This window comes from Salvia miltiorrhiza, chromosome 5, assembly GCF_028751815.1.
Source record: "Salvia miltiorrhiza cultivar Shanhuang (shh) chromosome 5, IMPLAD_Smil_shh, whole genome shotgun sequence".
In the NCBI taxonomy this organism is placed as follows: Eukaryota; Viridiplantae; Streptophyta; class Magnoliopsida; order Lamiales; family Lamiaceae; genus Salvia; species Salvia miltiorrhiza.
Genome location: NC_080391.1, coordinates 55,437,873 through 55,461,494, shown reverse-complemented (window position 1 = coordinate 55,461,494; position 23,622 = coordinate 55,437,873). Strand labels below are relative to the sequence as shown.

Genomic DNA, 23,622 nt, shown 5'->3' with positions numbered 1-23,622 from the left:
ATGATTATATATTTATTTAAAAAAATATTCCCTAATATGGATACAATTGAATAGATCTTCATACATTGCTGCTAAATGAACTAAAGAAGTAATGATCCGACAAGATGGTTTCTGTTAAAAGGATTCCAAACTGCTAATTAAGGCAATATACAATTTAAGAAAATGGTGAAAAAATGAGTTTAAAACAATAAGGGCACAATAGTAGAAGTTAAGTCATATTCTAACAACCAAATAAACACTCATATGTCCATTACTACATGACCTTATGAGCTATCTTTCACTAAGCATCAATTTTCAATATTTAATTCTTTAACCACATGAGAAAATATGGAAGCAAAATTGAAAAATGATATTAGCAACAGCAAATAAAGAGAGCAGTACAAAACATATGAAGAAATAAGAAACAATCACGAATCACAAATTAATTAGACAAAATTTTAAGTTGACATAAACGAAGCCCAAAATGAGTTGATAGTCATGAAAGGGACGAAAACTGGAAATCCTAAGGAAGTAGATATCTCGACAAACTGAAGGAGAAAAGGAGAGGTGATATTCGAAAGAGACCCAACGAAAAATACAGATATCACACTTAAAAACTCTCGGTATAGTTCCATGATTCCTCTTGGCTACTCGTATCCAAAACTAACTCAGCGCGTAACTCACACTTAGCTCTTGCCAGCAGCCTTTTCCTTTGCCTTCTGTATCTTCAAAACCTTCTTCACGATTTTTTGTTCTTCAACCAAGAAAGCTCTAATGATCCTAGATAACACAACGAGAGATGGATGTGAGACAGTTTAGTGTATAGAAATGCTGGAATCCGGCACAGGCGAAAGGTAGTAATCAAAGTGCACGAACCAAAACATTAAAAAGTTGAATGGCACAAATGCAAGTAACCAAAATCTTGAAAAGGTGAATGGCAGGAAAGGTAGTAATCAAATGCAAGAACCAAAACCTTAAAAAGGTGAATGACACAAATGCAAGTAACCAAAATCTTGAAAAGTTGAATGACAGTAACTAAATGCAAGAAAAAACAAACCTTTCTCTCACAGCACCACCAGACAAAACACCACCATAGGCACGGTTCACAGTCCTCCTGTTTCTGGATAGTCTAGACCTCTTGTACTCAGCAGGTCTCAAGTGAGGAATCTGATAATAAGCAGCAACGAAAAAGATCAGACACAAAATTATTAATTTGAAAGGGGAATCAGATAATTCAGAACAAAGAACCACAAGCAAATACCATAAATTCAATTAACAGTTCAAACTTTCATAGCAGCAGATGAATTACAATCTAGAAGCACGAACAAGATGACTAACGAGCTACATATCATATAGTAAAATTTTCAGACTCAAAACACATCTTCAATGGCAAAAAAAAGATGCACATATCCATCGTATGATCATGATGAAAACAACAGACAATAAAGTAAACACAGTTCGAATATGTACATGAGCAAATGACATCACTCATTTAACTAGACAGCAATCAAATAAGCAGCAAAGCTAAAATGTGATTCATTTACAAATTGCAACGAACTGTAATTAGCAACCATCTACTACTGATCATCCCAAACTCAGATATTGCTAAACAGAGGCAGGAACAAAAAAACTATATAGATAACATCGAAGAAAACAATACATTAGATTTTATACATGATATTCAAAAGATAACATTCTCTCAGCTCGATACCACAGAATCAAACTCTACAGTTTCGATTACATTCTCTCGGTCCGATTACACAGTATCAAAAAATAACATTCTCTCAGTTCGATTACACAGTAATCGCACAATTTCACCAACATAATCGAGAAACAACAATCATCACATTTCACACACTACATTAACATAGACGAGCTATACATACCCCTTGGATTCTCTTGCCAGTGACAGGGCACTTAGGGCCACTTGCCCTCTTTTTGGTAGTCTGGTAGACTAGCTTCCCTCCTGATTTTCACACACAAACACACACTCAATCAATCATAAAAACCAAACGAATCGATCAAAATCAAATAACGCATTCATCGAATCAATCAGTAAGAGCAAATCCGAACAAAAAATTAAAGTGAGAAAAGTTTTACCGGGAGTCTTGACGACGCGGTGCTGGTTGGATTTGGTGGCATAACTGTGGCGCTTCCGGTAGGTGAGCCGCTGCACCATTTTGGACGTGAATCGAAAAAACTCGGCGTTGTTGAGAGTGGCTGTGGCGGAGGAGGAAGAAGAAAAATGAAGTGAGAGAAGTATATAATGGAGTGCTGCGGATGTTGAAGCCCTAGCTTCAACGGTTGTGATCTTCCCTTCTTATGCGTGTTTGAAATCTAGGGCTCTGATTCTTCTTTGGGTTTGGATGGCCCGAATGGCTTCTTTCGGGTTACATTTAAGACCAAATCCTTTAGGCCCATTTTGTTTAGGTGGGCTGAATATTTTTTTAAGTCCAAATCCGTTAGGCCCATATTGTTTAGGTGGGCTGAATATTTAGTCTCCTCTTTAATTGTGTCTTTATAAACATAGCATTATTAATGTTAAATGTACTTTCCTCCGTCCCACGAATCTTGACACGTATTCTTTTTTGGGTCGTCCTACGAATCGTGCACATTTTCAAATAAGGTAATAATTATTACATTCTCTCTCCTACTTTATCACTTTTATTACATTCTCTCTCCTATTTTATCATTTTTATACTTTATTATCTGCACATTTAAAACACTAACCTACAACTCCTTAATTCTCGTGTCAAAACCAAACGTATCAAGATTCGTGAAACGGAGAGAGTATCTAAAAATTTAAATTTATTACCACCTTCAACTTTCAAACTTTTTCACATGAAAATAGCCCAATTAGATAATGGGTCTAATGAATCCACAAGTTTTTATTATCCTAGTTTTGCTATCGTGGGAGAAAAATAGTAATTAAATTAATAAAAGACATATATATATTTTTCGAAGTGGGATATCTTTTATATTATAGAATTGAATATAAGTTTTAATAATATTTTCATAATTATAATTTCGAAATTAATGCTTTTCATAATTATAAATTCAAAATTCATTAATTTCTTAACTTATAGTATGTTTTTATATATATATAACCAAATAGAAAAAGAGTTCATTCAAGAATCAACAAAAACAAGAGTTACACAAACCCCATCAATATGCGATGGAAATCATGGAATTACATCATAAAACAAACCACATGGGCCCCTTGCCAAATAATGTGCATCGAAATTAAGATCTCTCCTATTATAGTTGGATATGTGTCAAATCAACTATCAATATGTTATCAACACATTTTTTATTTATCGATTATTTTGAGCTAAAATTTTCATCAAAATATTTATAGATTTTTTCTTTCATACTTCTATTAACTCGGATTTTCTTCAAAAATATATCTTACCCACGCAATTGAGGAATAGAGATGAGTGGAGTTGACTAGTTTGATAAAAAGGCAGCATTGTTGAGTACTTCCTCCGTCCCACAAATCTTGACACATTTGGTTTCGACACGAGAATTAAGGGATTGTAGATTAGTGTTTTAAGTGTATAGTTAATATAATATAAAAGTGATAACGTAAGAGAGAAAAGTAATAGTAATTATTACCTTATTTGGAAATGTCTCAAGATTCGTGGGACGGTCCAAAAAGAAAAACGTGTCAAGATTCGTGGGACGGACGGAGTACATCTAATAATAATAATAATAGTCAACTATTTGGTTCAACAGACGAAAATTAACTTTTTTTCAATAATAATAATAATAATAATATAATAATAATGAAAGTACATCAAATATGAATGAACATGTATAATATATAAACACGTTTTAAATATGGATAATTAATGTATTCCACCGGCCCAAGTATCCAGGCCCCATCTCAAACACCTAAGCTTGCATGTCTTTTTAGTTGGCCCACTAAAATTCAAACCATCTCAATATGCAATAATATAAATTTATTTGCAAGAAAGAGACACTAAATATTATACTTATTACAAATATTTTGCATTTTTTTAAATTATTATTAGCATATAATATGCACCACCACTTCCAACACCTTTATCCCACCAAAAGCCTGCACTTTGTTTCCCACAAACACACCACACGATATAACCTCATAAAATTAATCTTAGATGTAGTTGATTACACCATATAATAAAAAGTGGAAAAAGATAAAAACTACCTAATACAAACATTATAATGTCTTCTTCATCTTCTTCTTCTTTTCTTTCTTTTTTACATATATAATGTCAATTTTTCTTGAATGGTTTTCTTTTTTTCTTCGGAGCTACTATAAAATTGAGTAAAAAAACAAAATTTGTTGTTTACGGAAAGATGTCGACTGTTTCTTCGTTACTTTGCTTTTCGTGTTAAATTCTTTAGACGCGACGCCGATATTATGATCCATTAATTTCGTCCAAAATTTTCTAATATGTATGCGTGGGATGACCGATGGCCCCTTGATTTTATGTAAAAAGTGAATTTGAATCCGTACATATATTATACTCCCTCCGTCCTAGCTGAAATGTCTTTTTCTTTTCGGCACGGAGATTAAGAAATGTGTATAAAGTAGATAAAGTGGGTTGATGAAAATTATTTAAATATTAAGTACAGAGAGAGAGAATGTATTGCCAAAAAAAGAAACAGAACATTTCAAGTGGGACAACCCAAAAAAAAAAATAGGACATTTCAGCTGGGACGGAGGAAGTATAAAGTTAAGTATTATCGTATTTATATTCAAGTGATCCCGATTTTACATAAGAAAATCATCTAAGTACTTCTCCTAGCCTTGATTTACAAGTGGGAAGCAAAATGCAGCTACATATATAAAACTATAAAACAAGAAAAAATCTAAGGGAAAAGCAAAAAACATGCATCCCTTCTCATCTTCCTCCCCACAAAATCAATGTTGTTCAATTTCTTTTGGCACCAAACTAATTGATCCCCACTCAATCTCGACATGTTCAAAACCCTCGAAACCAACCTTAAATCCACCTGCGCCGCCGCCATCTCTCTATCCAATCCTCTCTCTTCATGCTTCCTCATCTTCCTCACAATGCACGTTTGCCCTCTCATCACCTCCTTCATCCTCCTCCCCTTCTGCGAATCGAGCCTCGAACTTAATTTATCGAACATAACCACTAATAAAACGATCTTTATACCCGAAAAAAGAAGGATTATAGCATGTAAATTACCGAACTTTGACCATATTCAGATTTTGCACATCAACTTGAAAATCTGCGTGACAAGTATTAAATTTTTATTTTAATTTGATTTTGTCGACGATTTTGGATTCCAACCCAATTTTACTTACCAAAAATCGTCGTTTTCAATTCAATTTGAATATGAGGACATAATCAAACCAACAAAATCAGATCGTTGATGTGCAAAACTAGAAAATTCAGTAATTTACAGACTATCATCCCAAAAGAGAAAAACAAACCTTGTCAAGGCTTGAGACAACATCCAAAAGCAACCCATGTTGTTGAACATCATCAAGCTTAGCCATTAGGCCACCACTATTAGTCATAACCTTCTTGTCACCAAAAACAAAATCTTGAAAAATCACCATTGTCTCACTTATGATCCCCATCAACATTTCTAGTGTGATCACATCTCCCTCCAACTCCTTGCTCATCTTCCCACAATCATCTGCAACACATCGAATAAATAACGAACGTTTAAGCAGTATATGCACGGGCTCAACGGGCTCCTAATTACCTTTGATAGTCGGGACCTGGAGGAAGCTACGGAGGGCGCACCGGGTCCTCACGTAGTTGTCGTTCCTACGCCCTTGGAACGGCTCGTCCTCCATGAACCGCTGCAGGAGGACCTGAAATTGCTGGAACTCCTCAGCGGCCCGGTTGTAGGAGCGCCTTCCTTCACCACCACCGTGCTCAAGCAGCTCCCACGCCCTTGCATCGAGCCACCACAGGATCTCCCACGACAGGCAGATCTGGCCAACGTAGACCACCTCCAAATCGCCGCGCAATTGGCTCAAGGTTTTATGCATCGGATCAGCATAGACCCTCCTCACTTTCCCAGCCAAGAATCTTGGCAACACAGAGCTGCCCCTTTTCTTGCCTGCTGTGAATACATCACAGTCCTTCAGCTGCAAGAAACCTTCAATAACCAAATAAAGATCAAATTTTTTTAGGTCAAGAATGTGACTAGGCTATGAGCAAGAATGCACTAAGTGAATAGTAACCATACTTTCCAAAATAGAATTTGATTAAAAGAAGCCATCCCCATATTCAAAATTTGATCTTTTTTCAGCCCAATTAATAGTTTTACACATAAACAAATGGAGGTGGATGTTGACTATAAAGTGCCATACCATTCACTAAAGCTCAATAATTCAAACAGCAAAATCAAAAGTATCCAACATTAAATAGAACCTACTTATTTTGATCATGTTTTGCAACCAAATTAACCTAAATTCTTGAATTTTTTTTAAAAAAAGAAGAAGAATAACTTACTAATAGCTTTTGCTGTCTGGTAATTCAAGATGTCCAATTTTCTCATCTTTTCTGCATAGCTCTTGTAGAATCTCTGGATTCCCTCCATCAACTCCTTGTACCCAATCTTGTGATCAATCTCAAGAGGCCTCAAATCCTCAACCACCTTAGGCGTCTCCGAATCCTCGGAGATCGTCGGGAGGCCGCCGATTCTGCAGCTCTTGAGCTCCATCTTCATCTGCTGCACCAAATTCTGGTGTTGGGACAGAACATCTTGTTCATCTTCATCTTCATCTTCATCACAATCCGAATCCCAACACTTTTTTGGCTCTTGTTGTGAAGTGTTAGCATCTGCACATGATGTTGGTGAACATGAATCATCACTTCCTCTGTCCAAATCCAAATCCAATTCATCACTCAGCTTCACACACTGAGGCTCCACCTCTATGAACTCATCATCATCAAAACTGGCCTCATTTTCATGATCAACTTCATCAAGAAAACTACTCATCCAATCATTTTTCTCGACCTTTTCAGGCGCGGCGGCGCAATCTCTATCACCATCCGATTCTTGATCAGCAGAAAGGGTTGAAGAATGGCTGCTGGGAATCAATTCAATTTCATAAGCAAATTCTTCATCTTCTTCAACCCGAAAATCGACTTCTTCTTCTTCTTCTTCTTCACCATAAACACCTACTAAAGAAACAGTTTTCTCCATTTCTGATGATTTCTCTTCATTGCTAAAGGGAGAATTGGGATTAAACAGTTTGAAGTAAAACGGTGAGGAAAAGTCCGATTTTTGATCAAATTCAACACTTTTTTCTTCATAACTCTGCTCGAATCCCATGATTTTTTCAGACTGATCACTGCTCACAACAACGTTATCTTCTCCGACAAACAATTCTTGGACCACAAATCCCACTGCTGTCTTGGGCTCTTCCAAGAATCCACTCACATTATTATTACCAGACAAAATTTGGCACTTACTATTTTTAGAAACTAAACCGCTCTGAAACGAAACAGAGCTCTCATCTTTATCTTCAGCAAGACTCGATTTTGATCTGCAAAATGCATACAAATTATTCCTAAAATGATCATAACAATAATAATAATAATAATAATAATAATAATAATAATAATAATAATAATAATAATAATAATAATAATAATAATAAAAGTTAAAATTGGGATTTAGAAGAATATATATATACATGTATATGTGTTTGTGAATGAGGCCAAGAATCTTGAGCATCAAACTACACAGAGAAGCCAAGAAAATACTACAGAAACTAAACATTGTTTTCTGCAAAAACTCAATCAACAAAGAAGTGATTTTTCATTTCGAAGTAAAGAGAAAGTTTGAGGTCTATGAGCACTCGAATATATATATAGTGGAATTTTGATTTTGATTGGGGAAATTATTAAGTGGAAAGAGCACTTGTGGGACGGCTAAATTGGTGGAGAAGAATCTGAGTTTTCAACTAATAGAGGTGAAAAAGAATTATTGTAAAGAATAGAAATAGTTAATTTTGGGAGATAGGAGAGAATTAGGAATCTTTGCGTCTAGCATCATGCTTGATATTTGGGGTTTTAATTTTGTAGGAATTGAATTCCTTTTTCTTTTTTTAATAATTTTGGACCGTCGAGTTTGGCCCTTTGGATTTCTCAGAAGTCTTTTGTCGGTTTGAGTATTTGGAAGAATTAACGGTTAACACGTTTCTAAAGAGGGGAGGGATGTTAGAAAGTCAAGAATGTTTTGTCGATCGTTTCATTCTGCAGAGAGAAGAAGACAACTTGTTCGAATACATGCATTCATTGTTATTTAAAATCCTAAAATTATCTATATTTTGTGTGAATTATTATATAATACTATTCCCTTTATAGATACTCGTGTAATGAAGACAAAGATAAATTTTAAGAAAAAATATAATAATTGTATTTGAGTGGAAATTGAATCCTACATTTTTTTTTTAAATAGTGAGAGGATAAATTTGTAGAGTCATTTCTAAATAAGAAAAAAAATCATAATTTTTAGAGACGTCCCGATATAATAATAAGACCACCACAATTTACAGGGACGAAAGGAGTAATATTCACGTGTGCGTGTATTGGCCAAGCGGTAAGGAGGTAATGCATAAGACCAAAAATCTTGAGTTCAAGTTCTCTGTGACGCGGCCTTTTAAATTTCTTTATTTAATACTATTAATTTATATAAAAAAGGAGTAATATTCATTATAAAATTAAATATTAAGAAAATTGTCTTTTACAAATCTCAAACTTTTTTATGTGTATGTTAAAGTATACTTTAAGTTAAAGGTTCAAGTCTACTCTTACATCGTTTTTAAAATAAAGGTCATTTATGCTTAAATATATCAATTTGGGGTAGACTCGTTTTCCACACAAAATTTGGAAGAAGACAAAAAATATATAAACTTTAATGATTCAATAATTCTACCATAAATTTAATTTTTGTCTAAATTAAAACCGACGTGACAGGTCAAAATGTCGGTGTGCATTCATCAGACGTTTTAATTGACTTCATTTAGAAATGTCCTATACGATGTTTTTTAAAACGTCCGATGAGTACACATCGACATTCTTACTTGATAATTTTGGAAAAAGTAAACATAAATTACTGATAAATTTGCTATAATATTAAAATTTATGTATTTTTTTATAAAAAAAATTATGTGCAAAATCATATTATCCCCAAAATTAATGTATTTAAAACAACTTGTTCTTTCTCTCTCCATATATATATACACACATATATATTTTAAAGGATGAAGACCTAACAACTAAAAAGAATCTAAAACGTATGCAGGAATTTATTATCTTTTAGGTCGATCATGTGTTTCTTTTATTTGATCGAATTTTGCGATGCCCGAATCATGAGAAGATATTAACTTGAAAATAATTTAATCAATTTTTTCAACAAAAAAGAAAAAGAAAATAATTTAATCATTTTTTTTTAAATTGTCTTTTGTCAAGATGTCATCGTCATTGAAGTGATATAGCGTTAATTTTTGCCACACTTGTTCCTCAATTGTCACCACACATCGATAATATCAGAAAACGAAATTTATCCCAATTGTCACATGGGAAAATATCAAAATATTATGCTCGACATCAAAGTCTTTGGGGAATGCAATTCCCTACATTTTTCATACTACTAGTTTTAATGGTAGAATATTCCCAATCTTTAATAAAATCGACCCAACAAAAATGATTCTCATTGAATTTACGTGAACGTGGGTGATATATATGGTTTTTAATTTATTATCACACAAATCCATTATCATTAATTACTTTATGGAATAAATTATTATTTTTTAAATCAAGTGATATTATAAGGTACTATTGTTCATATTTAACGAATGAAATTTAATTTAAGTCGTGTGATCTACACTAAAATGATCAATAGATTTGATCACATATAACCATTTTAATGTTAATTACATATATACTACTCGGGAAAAGATCCGTAGATAAATACAAATATTTAGATCAATAATTTTGATGTTAATTACATATATACTATTCTAGGTCATTTAAATTGATTGATCCTACAATCTATATTTATTCTTGAATTTATTCCTTTTTATATATATTTAGCGAATTTGCAAAACGCTGAACAAATCAATAATTTTGATGTACGGGTCATTAATTTTGATGAACATACGTATTTTATTTAATATGTTGAAAATCTTGTCATTCCAGAATTCGAACCCCAAATTAAAATATTTGTTCATCAAAATTATTAATATGTTAATAATTCTAAATTTTGCAAAATATTTAATTTCTCCATAGAATCTATAACCCTATAATATTCATCGTAGATATATTGAAACTATAATAATTATTGATAACGTGCTAGTTTGATTGTTAAAAGTTTAATTGACGAGTATTTATCATAATTGATCTCTTGATTGGTAGATCGCATAGTTTAATTTGAATAAAGTTACAAAAGGTGGAAAAGGAAGTTAGTGGCTTAAATCTCAAGACTACATAAAGGTGGCTTGCATATACTTAAGACATAAGCACTATTTTTAGAAGCTAATTACCTCGATTTTTTTAAGGTAGCTATATATTTACCACATTTGATTTCATCATTATGCCCGACTTTGGATTGAGTTATAAAATGGTTTGAAATTTAAAATACACGTGAAAGAAAAAAAAATTGGTTTGAAATTTAAAATACACGTGAAAGGAAAAAAAAAATACTCCATTCTGTTGAAAAAGTTACAAATATGACACGAGACAAAATTTTCGACCCTCAGAATGATGAGTTGGATCATCATTTTATATTAATTTGTAATTTTTTTACAAAATGGTCGAATCATTTTTTCCTAAACAAAAATTATGCACGTAGGAAAGAATTAGTCGACAAATCTCTTTTAAAATACAAATTACAAACTCATTAATTTTAGGGTTAATAGCTAGAAAATACACGAACTTTTATCGAATTTGTAAATTGCACATGACCTTCAAAAATAGCCTTAGAATACATGACCTTTTAATTTAATTGCAAATTGCACACGTGTTGACCAACACATTAATCTCATTTGACGCGGCTCCCAGAATTTTCCTACGTGGACCACCGCCGGCCCGCCGCCACCGCCTAAAACCATGCAGCCACCCCAATCCACCACCACCGCCTAAATCCAGCCACCCCAACCAAACCCTCACAAGACTCAATTTTCTTACAAGATCTACAAATAGAGAAGGAAATGAACAATAAATGAACCTCCGTTGCCGATTTCAGGTTCTCGAGGTCGGTGCAGACTTGGAGTCACTGAGCGGGATCGCCGGAGTCATCTCGCGAACCTAGGGAGAATCCCCAGATCTGAACACGTGCCCAGATCTGGTGTGCCTCTCGCTTCATACACGAGTCACAGGGCACTCAAATCCTCCGCTACTTCCGCTAGGCCGCGCGTGGCGGAGGAGGATGAAAGAGAGGATGGTTTGAAGAGGAACACAGGAGAAGAAGAATTTAAAGAGGAAAAGAGGGGCGGAGGAAGAGGGCGTGGAACGACGACCAATCGCCGTCCTCGTTGGTCCCTCGACAGCGACGACGGTTCTCTTACAGACGGAGAACGAGAGAGAGCTAGGGCTCAGTTTAGGAGAAGATTTCCACCTGAGTTTGAGTGAGAGAATAAATGGGTCGAAGGTGAGAGGCGGCGCCGGAGGTTAGGGCCGCAGAGGCGGATCTATCGCGGAGGTGAGAGGCCGGAGCAAGATTTTGGAAAGAGGGGTTTTGGGTTTCCGGCTTCTTCAATTTTGTTTTTTTGTTTTTTTTAATATTAAGAGTAATACCATGTCAAAAAAAGTGTGTATTGTGGAGCCACACGTGTAAAAAAATCCACGTGTAATGCCATGTACGTTAAATACTGTCCACGTCATCGCCGGTCAAACTTAAAAGTAATCGGAACTTTCGCCGTGTGCAATTTGCAATTAAATTAAAAAGTGATGTGTTCTGGCTTCTGGGGCTATTTTTGAAGGTTATGTGTGCAATATGCAAATTCGGTGAAAGTTCGTTTATTTTCCGGCTATTAACCCTTAATTTTATGTAGAATATGTATCAATTCGCTGTGAGATTGTATAGATTTAAATATTGGATTTTTTTTATTCTCGTGGAATTTGAATCTAATATCATAATCTTATTCAATAAAGCGATGGATTCATCATAAATCTTCATAATCTAAAAATTAAAAATAACTTTTAATTTATATTTTAAAATAGATTTTTATTATAGGACCCAAAAATTGAAAAAAATTGAATCATGCAGTATAATCAACTTTAATCACTATTATAGCGAAGAATTTGGGCGGTGAGATTAATTGCTGCATATCCACGCGATTCATGTCACTCTTTAGTTGACTCTTAAAGTCCAAAGTTGGGGGCAACTAAATTAAATTGCTAAACTAAGATATTTTTATTACTTTATAGGGATAATTGTCTATAAATACACAAACTATACTCAAATTTTAGTTTTTAATCAAATCTATTTTTTCGGTCAGAAAATACATAAACTTTTAATTTTTTAGAATTTGACATGACCCCTAAAGTTCGTTGGCCAATAACTTGATTAACTGAATTTTTATGGCCAATCTGAATGTACAGTTGGAAAGCTATTGACGTTGTCTTTCTAATGATACTTATATTGTTGGGTTTTGGTAATCGGAAGTGGTCGAAAAAAAGAAAAAATATAGAGTTTCGTGACCTCGACTTTCATGCCATTTTTTTTACCACTTTCGGTTATCAAAATCCAACAATATAAGTATCATTAGAAATATAACATTAAGAGCTTTCTAACGGTACCTTCGGATTGCCCATCAGAATTCAGACAATCAATTTATTAGCCGACGAACTTTCGGCTTCGGTCAAATTCCAAAAATATAAAAGTTTATGTATTTTTTGATCAAAAAAATAGATTTGGTCAAAAACCAAAATTTGAGTATAGTTTATGTATTTATAGGCAACTAACCCTACTTTATAATGTAGTGGTTATTAATTAAATATCCGTATAATTTATATTTGAATCAACTGACGTCACAAAACGATGTCATTTTTTAAAAATGTGCTGACTCAAAACGACGTCGTTTTGTGTCATAACATTTAAAACAATAAAATGTAAATTACACGGTGGCATCTGGCTAGCCACATCATGATTCCGACAACTGAAAAATGGACGTGAGATATTTTCTTTTATATTAATCTAATATTTTGGAGTTTTAGAAAGCATTTTTTATAATTCGAGATAATTTTAATAAAAAAATGTATAATTTGGAATTTAATAGTATAATATTTTGCCTTTTTATAGTGTTTCTACAGTTTCAATTTCACTATCATGTCCTATATAATTAACGCAACGTATCTAAATAAAATTGATTGCAGGCCCACCAATCTTGAATAATTTATAAATTCAAATAGCAACATAACTTACATTTGCAACAAAATAAATAAATCGCAATTATTCTAATGACGGCAAGAGTCACGCAAGTTCTCTTATAATAGGAAGTAATTCTTAACAATTACGTATAATTTAGTATTAAGGTGTAATACGTATATAGTGATAGTTCATCGTACATTAATAATTAATATATAGTGTTGTCACTATTGAACTTAATAAAAAAAAGGAAATATGTCAATTTTGGGGAAGACAAAATTAAATGTATTATCACATCTACGTGCATTTAAAGGGGATGCAACAAGTTGCCGTAACGTAATATTCGGGAAGTATTATTGATTGATGGTGAAATAAATCAAAAATTACTTCTAAAAAATAATTAAAAAAAATCGATAGCTGTCGAATTAGTGAGCGTAGGAAGTAGATCACGTTTTTTTTTTTTTCCAATAATCGTCAATGTTGTATATAAATTAAATGTTATTGTGGGTTGAAAAATATAAGTGTTATTGCATATATAAAATCATGTTTCTACGGTATATAAAGATGATTATACGGAATTCCAATACATGGAGACGCTTTTCTTAATTTTCAGTTATGCTACTAAAATTCAAAGGTTAATTATCTACAAAGTAACGAACTTTCATCAAATTCTGATTAAACATATAAATTTTAAAAAGTAGTGTTGTAAATATTGAACTATTGATCTAATCTGATTTTGCTACCAATCGGGATTACAACCAAATTTACTACTAACACGACTAATCGGATAATCTTATTTTGCATACTTTTGAATAGTGGTTGCGATGTGCCTCACATACGTCGTTTTATTCTCTCACCGATTATGCTACTTCAATTATTTAGCCAAAATCTCGATTGGTAGCAAAATAAATAAATCAATAGTTCGGAAATTATCACGTTGCATTTTAAAATTTACATGCAAAATTAGAATTTGATAAAAGTTCAGTAATTACAAGGTTTATCTTTAAAAGTTTTTATGCAAAACTAGAATTTGACTAAAGTTCGATAATTTATGGACGAGTAACCCAAAATTTAATATGATCCATACACTAACATTTAGCTGCCTTATTAAAATAAAAATGATAGGTATTAAAATAATCATTCGGCCCAGCCTAATTAGCCCACTATCATTTAAATAGGATGCATGCACCAATGTGTGCTAGATTCATTGGGCCATCTGGGGCGTGGGCCCAAATGAAAAATAGGGATTTCACTTTTTGGGCCCAGTTGCTTTGAGCTTGAGCCTGTCAAAACATTTATTTGCAAAGATGATACACCATTTTGTAGGTTTAAATTTACGAAAAAAAAGCCAATTAATTAATTAATTAAGATATTCTCCAATGTAATTTTGTTATATTGATGAGGAGTAATTTATTTAAGAAGAAATATGCCTTTCAGGTAAGAGATTGCTAATTCGTGATCTGAGAAGTCATAAAAATCATTAATTCATAATTAAACTTCGTTAATTCATAATCAAAGTGTATTAATTCATACTCATTATGTCCGCACAGGAGTGTAACTCTAAATATAAAATTCACTTATTTTCAAATTCAAGTTTTTGTTCATAATAATATTCATATCGTAAAGTATTTGGGGAGAGTAAATTTCTTTTTTATTTTTAAAATTTATTATTACAAAATGCAAAATGACTCACACATGCATTAAATTAAACCCCTCAAAATAACTCGAACCACAAATAATGTAATTAAAAAATGAAATTTTTTGTGTCTGTGCGTTGGCCTAGCGATAGATGATTAATGACCAATGTTTGAGATCTTGAGTTCGAATTCATTGTGGTGCAGTCATTAATTTTCTTTATTTACTTATACTCCATCCGTCCCACGAATCTTAAGTCACTTCTTTTCGGCACGGGAATTAAGAAAATAAAATTTAGTGTGTTAATTGTGGCAGGTGAAAAAGTGAATAAAGAGAATTTTTTTTGTCATATAAGGAAATGACTTAAGATTCGTGGGACGGCCGAAAAAGTAAAGTGACTTAAGATTCTTGGGACGAAAGAAGTACTCCCTCCGTCCCCAAAATAAGTTTCTCTTTGGGGACGGGACGGGTTTTAAGGAAAAATGGTAAAATGTTTTGATAGTGGAGAAAAATATGTTATAATTAGTATTGAGAGTGGTGAAAAAGGTGAAAAAAGTGTTATAATTAGTATTGGAAGTGCTGAAAAAGTGAAAAGTAAGAATAAATAAAGTATTATTAGTGGTGGGGTAGTTGTTCAAAAATGGAAATAAAGAAAGAGAAATTTATTTGGGGGACGTCCCAAAAAAGAAAAAGATGAACTTATTTTAGGGACGGAGGGAGTATAATTTATCAAAAAAATAAATAAAAAATAAAACATCTTATCATTTAAAGATAAAAAGGGAGAGAGAGAATTGGTAAGGTGCAGGGCCAAAAATCCCTACTTACTACTTGCCTTAAAAGTTCAGATTTTTAACAAGAAGATAATATTTTTTATTTAGTTAATGGGGACACAATATTTGAAATAGCTGCGCCGTCCGATTCCTTCCACGCAATTTACCACTTTCACCCTTTCACTAATGCTCCGATTTCTTCTATCTACAAACGAAGTCAATTAACCTTGCAGGGGTAGAAGCGTCTTTTACACTATCTTGTTGAGTTGTATGATATACTATATTTAACATTTAAGTAGATGATTAATTAGTCGGCTTCACCATCCAACAACTATATTTGGGAAACTCAAATATATAATACGAAGTTAATCCCAATTACGTAAGTCGATTGAATTTTATAATAAAGAGTTATTTAAAAAAAAAGCTATACAAATTTCTTCGTAATATATTCATATATATATTCTTTAATTATTTATTACTATTAAAAGTTAATTAATAAATAAATTAAAAACACACTACCTTTTACAAAAACCAACTTCTATATCCGTGACATCCAAAATAAAATAAAAGTAAAGAGTATTAGTTTAAAATATCGACATTATCAATTAGATAATGGATAGGTCTAGTCGTCATTACAATAAGTGGATTTTCTTTAAAATATATAGAATAGCAATGATTGCAAAATAGAAATTCTGTTTGTGGTCAGGTGTGGCATTACTTAAAAGGGAAGTGCTATTTTTTCAGTCTCATCATTGAATCCTACTGTTGTTACACAGTACTACTCCATCCGTCCACGAAATGAGTACCCATTTGTGGACGGTACGGGTTTTAAAAAATATATGGAGTGTAGTGTGAATAGTTTAAGGGTTCCACTTTTTGAGTGTATTAATTAAAGAGATGTGTGTGGTACACTTGCCAAAAAGAAAAATGGGTACTCATTTCGTGGACGGACGAAAAAGGAAATACGGGTACTCATTTCGTGGACAGAGGGAGTATATTCTAACTAAACTATTATTAAAAAATTACAGTATAATTATTTTTCACTCTGTTTAAAAATATTTTTAAATAAATCAAATACAATAAAATAAATAAACAAACTATTATATCCTTTTTTCCTCTCAACTCATTCCAAATTCTACCAACTAAACATTATGAGACATTAAATGCAACCCCATGAAGCCACGTCTACATAACTAATTAATTCATAGGGAGATAAATATAAACAAAAAAATATTCTCCATCTACATATAGTTAGTTATCTCCTTAACCAAAAAAAAAAACATATAGTTAGTAATCTCCTTAATACATAATAACCCTAATATTTTATGAAAAAATATAAAATAAAAACACTGAAAAATATGTGGGACAGTTTACAGACAGCAAAGTATGGCCTATTCTGACCAAGTCGTCATTAACAACTAATCAATTATCATATAATTAATTAATACAACCACATCTCGGACTTTATATGTGAACTCTAATTTGCAACCAATAAAACAATAATTTACTAATTAATAATGTATTATATGTATAATATCTGTGTGCGTGTGAAAAAGACGGTGGAATTTTCAAAATGAAATAGAAGTGGAGAAAGAGACAGTCAAAATTAGTAGCTAACACAAATTACTAACCCTTTATTGCTAATTAATTACTCCCTAATCCTGCATTTGATTAGCGATTAACCTACCGTTAATCAGCAAAAAGCAAACACATTAACAATTAAACACCATTTAATTAATCAATCTACCTTTAATTAAAAAAAAAAGTTACATCACGCAGGTGAAGAAGAGGAGCCGTAGAAACGATGAACTGATCCATTTCCGTTCTCAACAAAAATATTACCGTTGCGATCACTCTTCCTCTCCTCCACCCCGCCGCCGCCGCTGCCACTGCCGCCGCTATGCTCGAAGCTGATCACACTGCCATTAGCAATGCCGCCGCCGCTTTCCGTCTTGAATGTGTGCTTGTTATTATGCATCCAAACCTTGAGCACTCCTTTGGAAACTCCGATTTCATGGCAGAATTCCTTCACCGCCGCCTCATCGCATTTCTGCATTTTCCACCCTAATTTCACCGAGAACGATCTCATCTTCTCCTTCTGATCCTGGCTGAATTTCGTGCGGAAACGCTTCCGGCCGACCGGATTCTCCACGGTGGGGGTCACCGGCGCCGGGTGGTGGTCCTCGGCGCCGGCGAAGAACACGTGCGACGGGGCCGCCGCAGCCGCCGGAGGCGGCGGCGGCGGCGAGGGGGAGAGGGAGAGGGAGAACCGCTTGGGGAGGGGGGCGGCGGGGTGGCGGAAGTCGAGGAACGGCGGGGTGATGGCGGCGGCGGAGGTCGGGGACTCGGGGTCCCGGCGGTGGAAGTTGCGGTGGCAGCCGCACGCGGCGCAGGTCAGCGCCGCGGGGTCGGGGGACGGCTGCGGCGGCGGCGGCATGAACTCGCCGCAGCCGTCCACCGCGTGGCCGCCGATCGCGGCTGCATGGTTCTTCATGCATTCTTTGTATGCCGCCGCGATGGGCGGATGGCGGCGACGAGGGAGGTGGTGGTGGTGGTGCTTGAGTGCGCCGCCGCCACCGCCGCCGTTGCTAGTGTGCGGCGGCGTGTCGATTTCGTTGTCGTCCGGGCTTTTGGCGGAGGTGGGGGTGGGGGTTGGGGTTAAGTCTATGTCCATTGGTGGTGAGATTTCAAACAAAATTGGGGCACAAAATTTTGGGGTTAGGGTTGCTAAATAAGGGTGGATTTTTTTTTTTTTTTAGTACTATTAATTTTTTTTCTTGATTTGATGATTTTGGATTGGCACTGAAACAATTGGGGGTGATTTAGGATTTTGAGTGAAGGTGTGGGAATTTGGTGGATCTTATTGTGTGGGGTTTTGAGACAAAAAGTTAGTGTTTTCCAATAATGTCAACCACTTGTTTATTGGGAAAATTGAAGGTTGGATTCATAGGGTTGTTGTGGTAATAACTTACAAAATGTGATAACTCACAATGCACACGCCAATGTTAGTTGTACCGAAATTAATATTCACACTCATGCAACCGTATTTAATTTTCAAATTCAATTTTTCCCTTATCCATCTTGCAATTTTGCATATTCAAGTTTCCCTCCAAAAAAAATTATATTCATTATATCTAAATACACCTGAATATAAATACGTAACGTGAGTATATATCATATCAGATGAATAATGAAAGTTGAAATTGTATATGTATGAGGCTGCTCAACGATTTTTTCTAGAGAGTAATTACGTTAACAATGTAACGACGAATATCAAATAATTACCAGCAAAACGCATCAAATCGATATATAAATACAGATACCTGTTTTCGTAAGTTTCGAATGTTTTATATTTCATCCGTCCCTAAATAAGTTTTCTCCAATTATTAGTGATGTTCACTTTTTTTTTTTTATCTCTAATAATTCCATGAAAAATAAGATATAGTATAAATAAAAACGATTACATTAGTAACACAAGTAAAATAAAAAAGTTTAATATTATCCTACCGTAAAATTGATCTAGAATGAAAAACTTATTCGAATCAAATTTTATTTTTTATTTTCAAACATGACACTTGTTTTTAACAATGTAGATAAAATTATGTGCAAATCGCAATACATCCGACTTGGAAGTTGGAAGTATTGCAAAGTTCTTTGAATTTGAGCTCGCGATTCTCTATAGAATATTTATTTATTGATGTGTTTGGGTGATCTTAATATATAAAAATATATCACACGTGGCAGGAGTAGAGTATGGGAGGGGGACTTGGCCCCCACTAATATAAGCAGTTAATTTACTTAATTACATGTGGTGGTTGTACTGTTAATTAATTGGGTGTGCCATATCTCACAAAAATACTGATGTTTAATTATATAAAATAATTTGAATAAAAAAATTATATAAATTAATTATAATATTATTGAGACACACTTCCAAGCATCGGTTTTAATTAAATTCTGACTCAATTATAATTATATATTATTAAATTCAAATTATAATTAATTAGACTGTAATTATGAGTTATTAAATAACTAAGTACAAAATAATTAATTCTAAAAATTTAGGATTAGTCAAGAGATTCAGGAGTTAATTTTTGACTAGTGAATTCAATATTGTTAAAAATATGTACCTTTCATAAACGGTTCAATGCATCAGCATGCACATACTCACGAAATTTGTGAACACATTGAAGGGCACAAAAAAAATGCAGTTATTACGTCATTAATTATTGGGTTAATAGATCTAATTCTAATTACATTTCGAACAATGTTTTTTGGCCATAATTGTAAATATTTTGTTCAAAATAAAAATATAATATTGTTAAATTATTTTGTACATATTGTATTTTTTTGCATTTTTTATTTTACAAAAAATAAATAAAATTAGCCACAATGTGTAAAAAAAAAACTAATTAAATCCTAGTTTTATTTTAAATATAAAAAATTAAAGGGTTAATTGCCGCAAAAATCATATACTTTTTCGATTTTTGAGTTTTTCCCATGACAAAAAAAAAATTGAACAGAAATTCATGAATTGAAAAATTAATTGCAATTTCCCCCCTGCGTTCATTTTTTTTCCCAAATTGAATTCGAGGTGGCAATCTGATTTCCAGCGTGTCATCGCTGGGAATTGAACGAGACGACGCCATTTTAATTATAATTAAACGACGCCGTTTTATGGTTTTTTGACAATTGAATTACAAAATCTGAAGCTTAGGGTTCGTCGAGCAAAATGTCCTAAAACCTAACTGGAAGCTCGAATTCAGGAGCTTTGCAACCGCTTGCACAATGTGGATGTGGAATACCAGCCGTCCTTCGTGTATCTCACACCAAGAAAAATCCGTTTCGGTGATTCTTTTGTAGATCTTAATGGCTCGAAATCTGGAAATGGAATGACACCAAAAATCTGCTCAAAATGTAGTTCTTAATGCAGAGCAAAAATCTAGTTCTTAACTTGATCATGCCTTCTCAAAAATCTAGAAATGGAAAGCTCAAAAAATGGTAGCCAGAGCTGACCAAGGAAGCTCTGGCTGCTTTGGTCAGCTCTGGCTGCCTTGGGCTGCCAGAGCTGACCAAGGCCACCAGAGTTGCCATGTGGCTGCCATGTCATGATTTTATTTTAACACTTGGAATCAATTAAGCCACGTTGGATCGGAGCTCCATCAAAGATCGCCGGAAAATGGACGCGGGAAAAATTGCAATTAATTTTTCAATTCATGGATTTCTGTTCAGATTTTTTTTGTCATGAAAAAAAATCAAAAATCGAAAAAGTATATGATTTTTGCGGCAATTAACCCAAAATTAAATACATAAATTTTACTATAAACTTTCCCTTACATTTTCTACGACTACGATTAATGCTGGCAAAAAGTTGCAGAACAAAAAAAAAAGAAACACATTATGAGCCATGAGAAAGATAGATTATTTTGAGAAAAAAAATACTCCATATATTAACGAAATAGTGCATTAATCCCCATTGAGTTGATAGATTGCTATGCATTATTCATCAGTTGAAGTTCTAAAATACTAACAGATGCATTAATTAATCGTTTAATCACATTTAACTCATTCATTTCATTGGCTCACAAAGTCAGACTTTTCTTCTAATACAATAATTAGACTAATCCTTTCTTAATCCAAGAAGAAACTGAGTGAACTCTTGATTATCTTCACTTAAATCAAAGTGAGGTAAAACCGCAACGGTTACAAACAAATACTAATTGAAATGTTTAATTATTTTAATGTTGAGTATCTTCCAAAAATAGGGTGGACTCGGTAACCTAATCACAATTCCAGATTTGGAAAGATATTAGATTTGCTAAAATATTTAAATATTTTCCCCCTTGGTCTTACATGATTACATTTATATTACATGATTACATTTATATTACATGATTAAGATAATCATGAAAAATAATAACAATTTGAAAAATTGTCGAGCACGCTGACGGGGCCAACGAGGCCGTGTTAATCACTTTTTTTGAATTCTTTAATCATCACATTAAGCGGACACGTTGCGCATCTTATAGCCATTGCTTAAGCATTAATTATTTGATTATCCTTTGATTAAATTCTAAAGCTTACCATAAATTCGAGATTAATTAATCTAGGAGATAGCTAAGTGTCAACTAGAGAAACCAAATGAATCTCTACTTGTTTTTCTATCAAAAAATTATTATTTCGAGAGAAAGATTAACTAAAATAAAAGGGATTATGGGGAAACAGTGCCGATTTTCCTTTAGGCCCCCCAAAAAACTGAGGCTCTATTGTACACATATGACATACTCCCTCTGTCTCAGTGAAATTGAGGCGTTTCTTTTGGACATAAAATTTAATAAGTTAGTGTTCAGTGAAAAATTGAAATGAAAGAGAGAGTAATGTGTTTAAGAAAAATAAGGTGTAATTAGTAGTTTTAATTTATTTCAAAAAGAAAAACGACTCAATTTCGTTAGGACCACCCGAAAAGGAATACAACTCAACTTCGTTGGGACGGAGGGAGTATCATATTATGAGTTCAATTTTTTTTACGCCACTAATTTAAGACGCTTTTAGAAAAGTAGACTTTTTTTTTTAAATTTTGCAAAAATCAATTAATTATTTTAAATTTTGGCATCCGTGAACCATATTAGAGCTTAATCGAACTGGCCCAAATGTGACATACATACACCGAATTGGGTCCAAATGTGACTCCAAAACGCTAAAATTTAAAATAATTAATTTATTTTTGTAAATCGTCCTAAGATAATGAATATAAATAATTTTAGACTATCGTATTATAGGTATATCGATATATTTATTTTTATTAATATAGTTTTCATTATTGATTAATTAGTTTAACGGTTGCTGTCGTCGCAAATTAACTTGAATTAGGATAATATATATTCTTGAAAGAATAGGGTAATTATCTTTTGGTAAATCCAATTTTATGCATATTGGGGCGGGCCAAAAGTGACCTAGAAATATTTAATGTAAATTTAATTTGATGAATACTTTTGATATTTAATTTATTCTCTATCAAGGTAGAAGTTAAACTCCGGTCTCGCGCCTACATTGATAAGCTACAAAATATTTAATACTATATAATTAAACCCTTTGAACTTTAAAAATGTGAACATAAAGCTAAATAGGCATTTTATCTATTACAAGTTACAAAGTAATACCTTTTTCCTTTCTTTTCTTTTTTCTCTTTAACATTTTCTTTTGCAAGCATGATTTTTTTAATTGAAAATTTTGGAAAAAGATAATTAAATAAAGAAATGTGATAATTAATGGTCACGTACTCAGACAACAACCATGAATAACAGCAACCATTCCAACCACCCAACCATCCAACCTCTTTAATATTTAATTAATTTCTCTCTCTTCCACATCATCAATTTTCATCCAACCCAACCACATCTATTTTGAATGATTTATCCATGACCATCCAACCACCCAACCACAATGTTATCTATAATTATTTTTATTATAATTTTTAATTATTAATAATTATTTTTGTTAAAAATAATATATAAAATTATGATTAAAACAAGAAATTATAAAAATTTTAAAACTAAAATTCGAGCAATAACTATGAAATTAAAAGGCAATACAAAAATTACACAAACTAAATTAAAAATATAAATTACAATAATAACATTGCAAAAATAATCATACTATATAAATTACAATAATAATCTTGAGAATAATTTTGAGAGTTCATCATATATATATAAATATCATACTACTATATATAAATATCATACTACTATTTAAATTAAATTTATCACCAATGAAATGGTGACATGTGGACAAAAAAGTAGAGAGACCAGGTGGTCTCATCTCCATCGGCTGCAGACCGAGGTCGGTCTCTTCCAAAACTGAAGCAAAATTTTTTCTTTTTTTT

General features: G+C 33.1%; 3 protein-coding genes across 3 annotated transcripts; all 3 read right to left on the bottom strand.

Moving 5' to 3' along the window:
• Positions 1–397: 397 nt before the first annotated feature.
• LOC131025209 (60S ribosomal protein L34-like) lies at positions 398–2,342 on the bottom strand. Its single transcript, XM_057954862.1, has 4 exons — positions 2,080–2,342; positions 1,866–1,945; positions 1,037–1,146; positions 398–759 (listed from the first exon to the last, which is right to left on the bottom strand). Exons 1-4 carry the CDS (start codon positions 2,156–2,158, stop codon positions 666–668), a joined length of 363 nt encoding a protein of 120 aa, XP_057810845.1. The 5' UTR covers positions 2,159–2,342; the 3' UTR covers positions 398–665.
• A 2,351-nt stretch (positions 2,343–4,693) lies between these two features.
• Positions 4,694–8,069, bottom strand: LOC131025208 (uncharacterized). Its single transcript, XM_057954861.1, has 5 exons — positions 7,655–8,069; positions 6,465–7,504; positions 5,707–6,108; positions 5,429–5,637; positions 4,694–5,085 (listed from the first exon to the last, which is right to left on the bottom strand). Exons 1-5 carry the CDS (start codon positions 7,738–7,740, stop codon positions 4,837–4,839), a joined length of 1,986 nt encoding a protein of 661 aa, XP_057810844.1. The 5' UTR covers positions 7,741–8,069; the 3' UTR covers positions 4,694–4,836.
• Positions 8,070–17,351: 9,282 nt separating this feature from the next.
• On the bottom strand, positions 17,352–18,724 carry LOC131025206 (zinc-finger homeodomain protein 11-like). The gene has a single exon (XM_057954860.1). It carries the CDS (start codon positions 18,409–18,411, stop codon positions 17,509–17,511), a length of 903 nt encoding a protein of 300 aa, XP_057810843.1. The 5' UTR covers positions 18,412–18,724; the 3' UTR covers positions 17,352–17,508.
• Between the last annotated feature and the right edge of the window lie 4,898 nt (positions 18,725–23,622).

Coding starts and splice junctions, on each gene's coding strand:
- LOC131025209 (XM_057954862.1), bottom strand. CDS start 2,158: ATGGTGCAGCGGCTCACCTACCGGAAGCGCCACAGTTATGCCACCAAA. Junction 1,946..2,079: donor CCGCGTCGTCAAGACTCCCG/GTAAAACTTTTC, acceptor TGTGAAAATCAG/GAGGGAAGCTAGTCTACCAG. Junction 1,147..1,865: donor CTGGCAAGAGAATCCAAGGG/GTATGTATAGCT, acceptor GCTTATTATCAG/ATTCCTCACTTGAGACCTGC.
- LOC131025208 (XM_057954861.1), bottom strand. CDS start 7,740: ATGTTTAGTTTCTGTAGTATTTTCTTGGCTTCTCTGTGTAGTTTGATG. Junction 5,638..5,706: donor CCAGGTCCCGACTATCAAAG/GTAATTAGGAGC, acceptor GATGTGTTGCAG/ATGATTGTGGGAAGATGAGC. Junction 5,086..5,428: donor TTGTCTCAAGCCTTGACAAG/GTTTGTTTTTCT, acceptor CTCGATTCGCAG/AAGGGGAGGAGGATGAAGGA.
- LOC131025206 (XM_057954860.1), bottom strand. CDS start 18,411: ATGGACATAGACTTAACCCCAACCCCCACCCCCACCTCCGCCAAAAGC.